The following is a 13,221-nucleotide window of genomic DNA, read 5'->3' on the forward strand; positions in this document are numbered from 1 at the left end:
GGAACCTCTGAATCCCACTACAGGATCCCTTTAGCTTTCTGCGCAATTTTGACGTGGGACAAGTCCATGTTTTTATTCATGAAAAATATATTACAGACGATGTCGGCGTGATAAAAATACCCACATAAAGTGGGCCAAACTGCTTTGAATAGAGCACTCTGATGTTTATCCGAGAAGAACGCTGTGATGTCATCGGCATCATCAGGAAACTTACTGTCTACCTTGCCTTTTTTGGCACTGGAAAAGATGCTGTTGGCAGCACTAAATCTTTACCTACACTAGCTATCACAACACTTGTAAATTAATTCACTATTAAAGAAGAAATAGTAATGTGCTGTCTCTTGATTTGAAAAGAGACAGCTCATATCCTTTCTATGCCAAGATATATTTCTTTCGCTACAAAACAAAAATGTCATTTAAATATTTTTTAAGCAACATTAATATAAAGAATATGTTTGTACAAATATTATGACCATTAAAAAGTGTGATCTGTGTTCAAATGTTTATTGTTGCAAATGTAGTTTCTTATATGTTGAACCGGTTCACAAATCGGACGTGTCCGAAAGACAGCTCTCGGTTGGTTCAGTGGTGATCCGAAAACTGTGGCAACCGATTCTTGAATCGAGAACGAAGATCGCTCTAGGCGGAGCGTTCGATAGAACACGCCACTGCACGCATGCTCAGTATATCAGCTAGTCATGGGAAGTTCGGATCATTTTACTGACTCGGACCTTTGAGTAGGACTAAACCTGCAAAAATGATAAATAAATGAATGTATAAATAAATAAATATATAAACGAATAAATGTAATAATATGAAAATAAATACAGGAATGAATGGTTTGATAAAACAAAATAATTCGTTTTAGCTATTATTGATCTTAGCTTTAACTTTTCTTTTCATTTTTTAAATTGATTTATTATTTTTTGTTTTTAGATTATTTTATTTATCTTTTCCTTTTATTTTTACATTTATTTATTTATACGTTTATTTATTTTTATATTTATTTATTATCGCATGTATTTATTTCCACTTTTATTTATTTATTCTTGTATTTATTCTTACTTTTCTGTGTCTTGTATGATAATTAGATGGGTTGGTCTTGCCTACTATTGGTTCAGCGTAGATTGAAGCGTTTGTCTGATCGATTACTCTTGACTTGTTTTGGACTAACGTCACGTCACTCACTGATCGTTTGCTTCGTGTATAACGTTAAGTAACTATGGCGGGCGCACAATGAGCTAGAGAGTTACAGCATTTAGCCAATGAAGTCGATAACCATGCATCAAATGACTGTGTGTCATTCAGATTAGATGCACTTATTGATGATTTATTACAGATTGACGGAGAGATAAATGACAAAGTTCTTCAAAATCTGTGCGAGTCAGAGGGTGCTAAGGTGGTGACCAAGTTCCGGTTACAGGTCCTCTGCCAAAGAGGTGCATGAACGACCTCAGCAGATTCGTCGATTCTGAAAGCACAAGACGACTTGATATTAAGATGTCTAATAAACACAGACTTTCTTGTTACATGATTTTGACATTCTTGTTAAGATTGCAAATTATTGGTATGATCGCCCGTAACGGCTGAAGCGAGGTGAAAAAATAAATAAAGCGATTTGACACGGGATACGTACCCATACAATAAAGCGAGGCAGCGTGTCACTACGGTAACAATCACACTAAGCTATTTCGCAATGCTAGCTGCTGCGGATCTTTGCAATAATATCAAGATGTCACACAACAATATGCAGCTGGATGAATCAAGGGAATATGCCCGTCTTAACTTGTTACCTCTGTGTTATTTATCTCTTATGGAATGTAGTTTACGAGTACCGTTTAGTAACCACGTCTTTTTAGAAGGAATGGTTTCCATTTGATGGCCCCTGTAGTGAAAGAACGATGCTCATTACTACCGTGTTAACTTGTGACTTAAGTTCACTAGGTCTCAATTCATTTACATTATGTTACATCATGTTACATTAAATCTTTACGCTTTTTCTAACCGAAAGGCTGCTTATAACTATCACTTTGACAAAGCGTTAGCTTGCGACTTCGGTTTACAAGCTCATCTGTGTAGTTAAACCTTATTACATTTTGTGCTTTATGATTTTCACCAGTTGAACTGTAACACCACCATAGCACCCTCTGACTCGCACAGACTTTGAATGTGCTGCAAAGAGGCTAACAACCGAGGGAGAACTTTGTCATTTATCTCGCCGTCAATCTGTAATAAATCATCAATAAATGCATCTAATCTGAATGACACACAGTCATTTGATGCATGGTTATCGACTTCATTGGCTAAATGCTGTAACTCTCTAGCTAATTGTGCGCCCGCCATAGTTACTTAACGTTATACACGAAGCAAACGATCAGTGAGTGACGTGACGTTAGTCCAAAACAATTCAAGAGTAATCGATCGAACGCTTCAATCTACGCTGAACCAATAGTAGGCAAGACCAACCCATCTAATTATCATACAAGACACAGAAAAGTAAGAATAAATACAAGAATAAATAAATAAAAGTGGAAATAAATACATGCGATAATAAATAAATATAAAAATAAATAAACGTATAAATAAATAAATGTAAAAATAAAAGGAAATGATAAATAAAATAATCTAAAAAAAAAATAAAAAATAAATAATAATAATTAAAAATGGACACAAAAAATAATAAATTAATTTAAAAAATGAAAAGAAAAGTTAAAGCTAAGATCAATAATAGCTAAAACGAATTATTTTGTTTTATCAAACCATTCATTCCTGTATTTATTTTCATATTATTACATTTATTCGTTTATATATTTATTTATTTATACATTCATTTATTTATAGTTTTTGCAGGTTTAGTCCTCCATATTTGAGTCTCGTTCAGCAAAATGAACGAATCTTTTTTCGAGTCATATCGTTCATTTCGTTCATTTTAGCAAAATATAATTAAAATGTTACATGTTATTTTCCTAACACATCTACTACGTATGCAAACGTTGATCACATTACAAACAATACAAAACTATAATGCTATAAGAAACAGAAGTCTTTAGTCTATGATTAGCTCACCACACCTCTTATCTGACAAGTCCTCGGGTTTGACTCGTTCGTTCACGTCGTGACAGCTTCGTAAGCTAAACCAATGCAGTCAGAGCTGGAAAGAGATTGATTAGTTCATCTCCCGAGTCTTCGGGTTTGAGTCGTTCGTTCATCAAGTGACAGCCCCCTACGCTTTACCAATGCAGTCTGAGCCGGAAAGAGAATTGATTAGTTCACCTCCCGAGTCTTCGGGTTCGAGTCGGTCGTTCTTTTGTCACAGGACCCATAGAATGTTGCGCAATGCGCATGCGCGACTGGACGAATCACTCCCCGAGACGACTCGTTCTTCCCGAGTCACATTAAAGATTCGTTCGAAATGAACGAATCGTTCAAGAACGACCCATAACTAATATCAGCTAGCTTAGCTATAGCTTGAATAGCTTCTCCGCTTGTACTTAACAGTTCAGCGTGTAGTAGTGTACTGTTGGATTTACTGAAAAGTCGTTGATACTGGCTGGTTTATTTTGAGTTGTATGGGTTGTCATGCACGTCAAAAGTGAGTAACTGAAGGAAATCAAGGAATTTGTGGATAAGTGCTTTTTGTAGACGCGAACCGTTTCGAACGATTCAGTCCGATGGTTCACTAAAAAGAACCGGTTCAAATGAACGATTCGTTTGCGAACCGGCCATCACTAATGCGCATGCCCACTGAATTGATCGCGAGAGAGAGAGAGAGAGATAAGGCAATAGCACTGATTCTTTTGTAACATTTTGCAATAAAAGCATAAGTATATTATTTGTTTATCTGTGGATGAATATAATAATTTAACCCGCGTAATGGTGCAGGAATTTAACGCTCTGAATCAGAAGGAAGGTAATGATATGTTGTTAATCTCTGGTACCATATCAATAAGCAAACCATAACATCAAATGCCATTGGGAACAGCAGTGACAGTATAGTTTATATGGAATGTTTGGACTGAAACGACTCCCAAAAGCCATTTCTGCGTTTTTTCCTGAGCAATGTTGCGGACAGGCTATTGCGTTTTGCAAAACAAGTATGCCCAGGGCAATTCATGGTTTTGCATCAATCTATTCCCAGGAAATCAGTTCTCGTGCTACATTCCTGTAACATAGATAGCATCTGTTTTAAAAGCGTTGGATCTTAGCGTCTGAGCAAACATATTGTACGCTGAAGAATCTAGGGCTTTGCAGCATCAGCCTACAGTTATTTATAGTTAAGATGAAAGATAACAAATTAACAATGAGGATTATCCACCAACTGTGCGTATAATGTATTTAGAACATCTTAGCTCCTCTGTAGAACAAGTGCTTCAGAAAGTTAAGACTTCAGATATGGCCTTTAGCTCTAAACCAAAGAACATCTTATCGAATCTAAACTTTCAAATCCAGAAGGACAAACTTGGATCTGACCTTTGGACAGTTTTTTCATATGACCTTCTGTGATCTGTTTAAAGAGGCCAAAATGTATTTTGTAGGGATGAGTGATTTACATTGATTTCTTTTTTTACAATGATTAATAAAGAAAAATAATTTGGTGAATAAAAATAGGTCAAAATGTTTCAATACTAATGCATTCATCTATCTGTTTATTAATGCAAGAATGTGTTGTAACGCCACCCCTAAATGCATCCAATCAGCATCTGATTGTCATTTTTTCCCCTTAGACAATTAGTGAACTAATAATTCAGGCAACCCATCTACCAAAGTAACAATTATTTAGTTTTGCATATTTGTAGCTTTTAGGGGCTAAAATGGCATTGTTTTAAAATTCAAATGAAGGAAATGTTCATGTTCATTGCATCAGCTCATAAATATGCATCATTGAAAATTCCTGAAAAGTGCTTATGTCCTGGTTAATGACAGGATATCTGTAACAGTCACTGCGTCTAATGCGGAGCAGAATGAGGTAATTCACTAAGAATGAACTGTACAAGGTAAAAGCGCAGTTTATTTGCACACGCTCTCTGCGCTCTGATGGTTTAGTGCCTGATTCACTAAAGAAAGAAAATTAGATAATGTCGCAAACACACCCAGAAAATTAGGCCCGGTCTCAATTTGCAATGAACAAAGAGGACAAAGAGTTGTATAAATAAAGCACCATCTGCAATCAACCTAATTTTAGAGAAATATTTTTGACAAAATATCCTTATACAGTATGTGGGCATTGGCTATGGTTTTGTCTGTCTGCAGTTACCGCAGCCCCTAGAAAGTGCACACAAAAATCTCTTTTATACAGGCATCTTTATTTACTACCTGCTTACACTAGTTTGCATTGAAATACCATGTGCAATAGCGGCCCAGCTGTTTAGTGACTTCAAGTGTTTCATTTAATCAGATCCACTCTAGATACAACCATTTTGAACTCACAGAACTCCCAACACTTGCCCTTAATCGAACAGGTCAAGCTTTTCTTACTTGTACACAAGCTCTACGCAAAACCCCTTGACACGAGCTGGCTTTCTGAAGTGCACAAAGTGAAGGTTCTCGTACCCAGCAGAAGAAAAAAAAACATCACATCTCAGTGCCCACTCCAGTTTCTCAGAGCACACTATCAATCATATCACTTTCGAACTCACGGATAAGCTCCCGTCCTACTGAGATTCAAGCTTTGGGAAACTACATTTCCCAGGTGTCAATGGACGGTTCTAGAGACCGTAGGCAGGAAATAATGTCCTTTCTCTGACTTTACCCGCCTCACTCAGGGGTTCCGGCATGCAAACAACGCCAAGACAAAGGTGACTTTCATCGCCCTCTCTTTCCTTTGTAGGCTTACTTCACATCCAGACCCACACACAGCACACCTGATTTCAAGCCATGTCTATAAAAACCACCAACATACTGATTACACTGGTCTTCATCCAAGCCTTCATTATAGCAGGACAGCAACACTGGTGTTGAGCCAGGGGAACCAATTCCCATTCATTACATACCACAAAGCAGAGATGTTGTCTCTAGATTCGGTTCCTTGTTTTTGGATTGGGTGGCTATGATTGAAATGGGCAGAAGTGAAATAGTGGGTCTGTTCTCTGTTCCATTTATAAATACAGCACATCCTAATCTCAGCCAGACTGCTGTTGCGTTAAGTCAGACTTTGCATTAAAATATGCGAATTTATCTTCCTGTCCTTATTATGTTTTCATCTTTAGCATTTGCCTGTTATATAATCGGATTGAGTAGGGATGCAGAAGAAAAATGCTAATGACCATAAAACAGGTAACTTTTTGGTGCGTCAGTCTACTGTTTTAAATATAGTTATATAGATATTTTTAACATCAAATGTGTACATCTGTAAACTGATATGGCCTAAACTCTTAAAAATAAAGGTGCTTTAAAGATTCTTCACAGCGATTCCATAGAATAACCATTTTTGGTTCCACAAAGAACCATTCAGCCAAAGGTTCTTTGAAGAACCATCTCTTTCTTACTTTTTTATAATCTGAAGAACCAGATGTTAAAGGTTTTATGGAACCAAAAAGTTATTCTATGGCATCGAAGAACCTTTTGAAGCACCTTTTTTAAAGAGTGTTCTATATGGAACCATTTAGACAAAAAAGGTTATTTTATGGCACCGTGAAGCACCTTTATTTTTAAAAGTGTAACCCTGAGACAAAAAATGCACTTGATTATAGTCTTAATACCTTCCAAAGATTCTAGAGTGTTCCCAATGCCTTTAGTTCTAATGGTTTAGCTAAATTTCAGAAGGATACTATTGTCAATGGTTGTCTACGGAAGGTAAAGACTCAAGGCAAAATCAATGTCTGCTCAATTCAAATTGCATTTTTGCTAGTCGACTACTAGACAGGCGAAACTCAATTCAGTTTTAATTCTATAGAACAATTTGCACTGTTGCAAAGCAGCTTTAAAGAGCACATAATGCTGTTTGTAGGCTTCGCAAGTCATGACACAAGTCACTTGGCTACTGCAGTGCATTAGACAAAAAGTTTATTAACAAAAGTAACAATGACATTTATTGTGCTTTCACGGATGTGACACCAGCGCATTTACAGCACGGATGAACCAGGGGTTTTATACTGCCCATGTTCAGTGTTTTAACTGTAATGCACCACAACAGAAAGTGACTTGTGTGAGCCACCTTATTCCCCTGTGCTACCCACTTGAGGGGCGCAATCCACAGTTTGAGAAGCCAAACCTCTGATCTAAAGGTCCATGCATCGCACATCATGGCCACTCTGCAGAGGTAAGGGATGTTTTTACACTTATCCTTACAGAAAACCCGCGGTGGTGCACGGCATCATGTATTTCTAGCTCTACTTTTTCTATTTTCTATTTAAAGTATTGCAATATTTCGCAAATGTGTATCGTATCGAAATACATAGCAATATATTGTATCGTGACCCATCTATCGTGATGTGTATCATATCGGGAGGCACTTGCCAATACACAGCCCTACATTATACCATAATTCACACACAAACACGCCGGATTCACAAAACTGTTCTTAAGAGAAAACATAAGAACGTTCTTAAGATAAATTATAGAAAGTTCTAAAGAATATTCTCAAATATTTTCATCTTCATTTTTTCTAAGAATAAAAGGGCAGACTTTGTCAATGATTATACTATAAGAGTAATTTGTCCATTTGTTAAACTTTGTTTGTGTAACAAGCACCTCGCAACTCACGTTCTTAAGCGTGTAATGTGTTACAGTAAATGGCATTAACGTTCTTAAGCGTGTAATGTGTTACAGTAAATGGCATTAACTATATTTTACGACACCATAATATTTGTGTGTATGTAAACATTTTGCAATGTATGTAAAAGCACTGTGGATTATCTAATAATGAAGGCTAAATATTGGTAAAGTAAGGCAGTTACTGATCAACATTAATTAATATAAAATTCATAATGAAGGAAACACTAGCAAATAAATGTAAATAACTCTTACCTTTTAAGATTTAAGACAACTGCGAGGGTATTTCAACTCATTATATTTACAACAATAAAGCTGTTCACATTGACATATTTTCAGTTTCTGTTGTCAGTTCATGACGCGACATCGACCAACAACTCACCATAAAAAGCTGTGACTTCTGAACAAAAGCCGCTAGAGGGCTCGTAAAAGAGACTAAATCAAAAGAGAGACTTCCTAAGTTAGAAACACTGTTTTGTGTGCGCACCTGCATAAAAATTTTAGAGAACATTCTGTAAGCAAGTAAATCAAGTGTGACAAAACTCCCACCTATAACCACCTAAAAATCTATAAATATAGCTTCTGAAATGTAGTAATTCATTGATTACAGTCTGATGAATATGATACAAGAGCATTCTGCCTGTGCTGTGCTTCCTCGAGTACCTACAGTGATGAGGGTTTAAGATGCGCAAATTGTGCGGAGAACTTGTGGCCTGTCGTCTGACTAATCAGTTTTTTAGTGATCCATTATTCTGCATTATTTATGCTAATAGCAATACTGCTCGGGTCCCTTGGTAATGAACATTCTTCTAAAGATCTCTTAAAGGCATTGAGCAACACACACGTCGATGGAAAACACCCATAAATTCCACTTTAATGCTGACATACATGCACACATGTTAGCATCATGGAGGTTTAAACACGACAAGCACATGATGCACTCGGTCCAAACTAGCAACACAAATCAGCATCAGAAAGTGTGTCTCAGCTCGCCGGAGGGATGCACGCTTCAAGAGACAACCAGCAATCACACAACCCTACAAACAAGCAGCAAGGCTCATTTTCCCGTGCACTGCCTCATTGGACGAATATGTGATGCAGTTATTAAGCTCCATGAATTCTGTGCAGGCCCCTTTGAAATGACTTTTCAGAATTTATAAGGCAGGTTATGCAGGATATCCAGATGCCTCCACCACATGTTGAGATGCTCAAAGACATGTCACAGAGGATGTTGCACACATACGGGTGACCGGCCCAACAACTCGAACACACATCAAAGACTATGAGTGGAGAACTGCGCTACTCACACGTACAGACATCAGAGACCTTGACCAAGAACTGGACGATGCCACGCATCAGGGACCAAAGTGAAATACTTGCACACACTTCAGAAACTAAGAGCTATGACCTTGACATACATATTCGACAAAGTAAACTTTTGGTCATCACCAATTACATTTAATTGGTGATGACTGTATGGCAGGGTTTATGTTTGCAAAGTCAGGTGGAACCTGCAACATCACCAAGCATTTTGAATGTGTTGGAAAATTGTTGCATTTAGGTATTTCTTATTCATTTTACGTCATATTTCTTGCTGGAATATTTTAGGTTTCTTTTCCCCGAGTTAAAATTAGAACCTGGATCCCAGATTTTCAAACAAGTATCAGACCCCTGTACATTTAGCACTTTGCATGAATCAACAGAATATTGAAAATATCCAAACACCAACACAACAGAATCCAAGAGACAACAGGAACACGCCTCTCAGACATCCGCTCCACTTGTGCATATAAACCAAAGTATGAGTTCTATTACATATGCAAAGAGCATGCGCAGGCTCTCACTCACTTTAAGGATGCAGAGGGCTATTGGCTATGCAATAGCACAAAAAAGTACAATAATGAACAACGCAGTGAGCAGCAAAAACAGCTGACAGAGTTTAAGTGTGTGAAAGAGAGAGAGAAAGGATGAGCTCAGGATCGATAAGAAAAAGAAAGAAAGAAAGAAAGAAAGAAAGAAAGAAAGAAAGAAAGAAAGAAAGAAAGAAAGAAAGAAAAAGAAAGAAAGAAAGAAAGAAAGAAAGAAAGAAAGAAAGAAAGAAAGAAAGAAAGAAAGAAAGAAAGAAAGAAAGAAAGAAAGAAAGAAAGACGGTCTTTTATGTTTTTAGTGTAACAAAATGTAAAGCTGTTTACTCTGTGATTATTGACTACTCTGTGGGAAACATTGACAATCTTGATCAGATTTTAAAAAACATAATTATCCATTTTTCACAAACATTTTGTAGATTTCAGATTCTATTCAGTCCTAAACTCCAGAGAGTACCAATGTAACACCTACACAAGCCAAACAGACTGATTCGGTCTAAATCAGTTAGCAGGATTGCCTGCTAGGATTGTGTAATGTGCACATGTGCTTTAGAGAGAGAGAGAGAGAGAGAGAGAGAGAGAGAGAGAGAGAGAGAGAGAGAGAGAGAGAGAGAGAGAGCATTGCTTAGTCCCCCCGAAAAAACACAACACAGCAGAAAATTCCGTTAGAGCTGGGATGGATGGAAGGGGGGTGAGAGGTTCTCCTGCGCCCCACGAGCTTATTAACGGTTCTGTGGTTCCCTTGTATTAACAGAAAACAGTGAAAACACGAAGGGGGAACAGATGGGGATGTGTGTGTCCAGTTAGGTTTCTTACCGTAAACGAAGTTACTCCGTACGGATGATGCAAAAAGGAGCATCAAGGCCACGAGCGCCATGACAACAGAACGCTGGAATGACGGGAATGTCATACGCGCCAGCATCACGCTCATCCGTCCGTACACTAAACCCAATGGTCCTCTCGAGACCAGAAGAAGTGGAGAAGCTCACCGAAGCGCTGGATGCAGAAAGGAACACACACACACACACATACAAACTCATTAACAGACCGAGAAATCCGATTGGTTGCATTGATGCTGAGCGCGCACACTTTGAGACTCGTTACTCACGCGCTGCCCCAGTGCTTCCATTGATCTTTTCGTGTCACTGGCTGCGTGTGATGTGACGCAGTGATGGACCACATTGCCTACTCCATTCAGTAACCAAAAACGACAATTGGTACAGATATAAGATTTGTGGAGTGAGGGGAGGACGTTATTCAAGGCTCTGTAATTTATTCTCATTCGTTATTCTCCTGCTCTGACCGCGAAAGGGAAGGTGCACCTGTCGCCCGTTGAGAATTCAGCGCTCAACCTCACGCGCGACTGTGACCACAACCACGCACGCGCACACAAACACAAACACAACAGTACAGGTCGCTCGATTGCCTACTATATTTTCCTTTTAGTACGCTTTCCTAAACTGTGATTTCGGTGCAAGTTATTGCGTTGCCTGCGGGGCGGGCGGGTGACCGCGCAGAGGTGCTGTTTATTGCTATTACTAAGGACGGACAGTTAGAGGGACCGTGAGGGCCAACGTAAGAATGTCAAACTGTGTGGATGTGTTCACGTAGGGCGACGCCTCACCTATTCTCTACTGTTAGAATAAGGTGATGATACCTGCTGCAATTCTATGACACGCGACCCGAAACGGAGCCACCCATGAGGGTTCACGGGCCGCCTCCCTCACTCAGCTCTTTTCTCGCACTTTTTTATTTCTCCCCCCGCCGAGTACCAGTCCCGTTCTCACCCGCGCAACCGGGACGCCCCACCGACCCACGGAAAACAGGAGCAGGTGCACACAGTCCGAGCGCGCTGAATGCAGAAGGAGCGGCGGGGATGCTGGTATAGCTCGCGATGGGAGGGGAAGCGCGACGGGGCAAAGCAACCATCAGCGCAATAACTAAGCCTAATCATCAACCCTTTCTACGCTCATAGTTTAACACGTCGCAGCTCGTTTAATGGTTTTCTGACCGGTGCGCCCGTTAGGAGAGGTGCGCGCGGATGCAGGCGCATTCCAGAGCACGAGCGTGCCTCTATTTACAAACCTGACAGGTGTCTCCCCCCGTATAAGCGCCAGGACGCCAACGACAATAATACCCCTGCGTGTCTGTGTGCTCAAAAGGAGGGCAAATTACAATACGCACCGATATATGCGCTCCTCGTGATGCCCGTTGGCTCCGTCCGTCCAGGAGTTTTAGAACCGTCTGTCTGCTGGCGTTCACGCTAAAGTCCCACTGGATCTGTCTGTCTTGGTTCTTGTTCCGCCCTCCGCTGTCTTCTTGTTTTTCTTGCCTTTTCCTCTCACCACGGCTACCGTTCACTGCAGCAAAACAGTCTGTCTGAAAGCACGGAGAAAGGGAGGGAGTGAGTGAGGGAGGGGGCAGGCAGGCACGCGGGGTGGAGGGGGAGGGGTGGGGATTTTAATACGATTTGGTCGTACCATTTGGGTAACAAGGCTAGAGAGTTCTGCCAAGGAGATTATTGTTATTATTATTATTATTATTATTATTATGTGAATATGTAGGCTACGTTAGAATAAGATACGTTTGAATAAATCTCACAAAAATCATTAATCGTTCAAAAAATTCAAAGAAATAAATTAATTAATTGTGACATTATTATCATGACATTTAGGGACATACTTACAATTTTCACTTATCATTGCATATATTTGTAGCCTATTTATGCATTTAATTTATGATTATTTAAATACAATTTAAATGATAGAAATTGTATACTGTAAATTACTGTATGTATACTGTATAAAAATAAGCCGTGAACCTCATATAAATTATCAGTAGGAATAATGCAATTTGCAAAAAAAGTTGGCCATTAAAATGAAATTGTCATCAAAATCATTTTAAAATCAAAATCTTAATGGTCCAAAAACGGACCTTTCTTTCATGCAAGATTTTTTTGGGTGAAGTGGAAGACATGTTTTCGTGATATCCCCTCTTATAAACTGACGGCGCGAGGTGTGGTCTTGTGAACAGAGTCCCCCGCGCGCGCGGGGCCCTCGAGACCCCGCCGGCTGAGGGAAGAGAAGAGGGAGGAGAAGAGAGGGAGAGGAGGGTGTTACGATTCGCGAGAGGATTTAAGGATTAGTTCTGCACGCGGATTACTCGCCGTGCGGTGCAGGGACGCACGGGTTAAACATGGACGACTGCACGAGAGGCAGATACCCCGAGAGCGCGGCGACTCGGTCGCTGTGGCATTGACACAAGCATCCAACCGGAGCCTCGGGGCGGGACAGTTCCGTCTGACTCCCAGCCCAAATCACTATATAGTTGTGTTTAACGTTATCAGCCCAAAATAGTCTATCGTTTTTGTATTACACGGCGTGAACGCACCATGAAACAGATTTGACAGTGGAGAACTGATAGGCCGTGTCATCTCGCCCAAAGCACAAATTAATCGCTTTATGCGATAAATAAAAGATACAGCTTGTAGAGTTATCATCTCAGCCTGTTCTCGGACGTCAACACTGTCTTCATCACTGATACGGATGAGACAGTAGTTACATCTACTGGTCAGGAGACTGTATTGCGAGCATTCCCAGAAAGCGCCGGGTACATCATTCCACACAGTAATAATTCAGCCTATCGG

General features: G+C 39.6%; 1 protein-coding gene across 3 annotated transcripts in view; it reads right to left on the bottom strand.

Annotated features, from left to right (window-relative positions):
- cadm3 (cell adhesion molecule 3) overlaps nt 1-11,954 on the bottom strand; it is a 51,154-nt gene extending 39,200 nt beyond the window's left edge. For all 3 annotated transcript variants that reach the window (XM_057335070.1, XM_057335067.1, XM_057335069.1), the window contains exons 1-2: nt 11,760-11,954; nt 10,392-10,571 (exon numbers count right to left, since the gene is read on the bottom strand). In XM_057335070.1, coding sequence (XP_057191053.1) covers nt 10,392-10,506 — 115 coding nt within the window. In that variant the 5' untranslated portion in view covers nt 10,507-10,571; nt 11,760-11,954. The remainder of the gene's footprint in view (nt 1-10,391; nt 10,572-11,759) is intronic.
- Nucleotides 11,955-13,221: the final 1,267 nt, after the last annotated feature.

This window comes from Triplophysa rosa, linkage group LG5 (assembly GCF_024868665.1).
Source record: "Triplophysa rosa linkage group LG5, Trosa_1v2, whole genome shotgun sequence".
In the NCBI taxonomy this organism is placed as follows: domain Eukaryota; kingdom Metazoa; phylum Chordata; class Actinopteri; order Cypriniformes; family Nemacheilidae; genus Triplophysa; species Triplophysa rosa.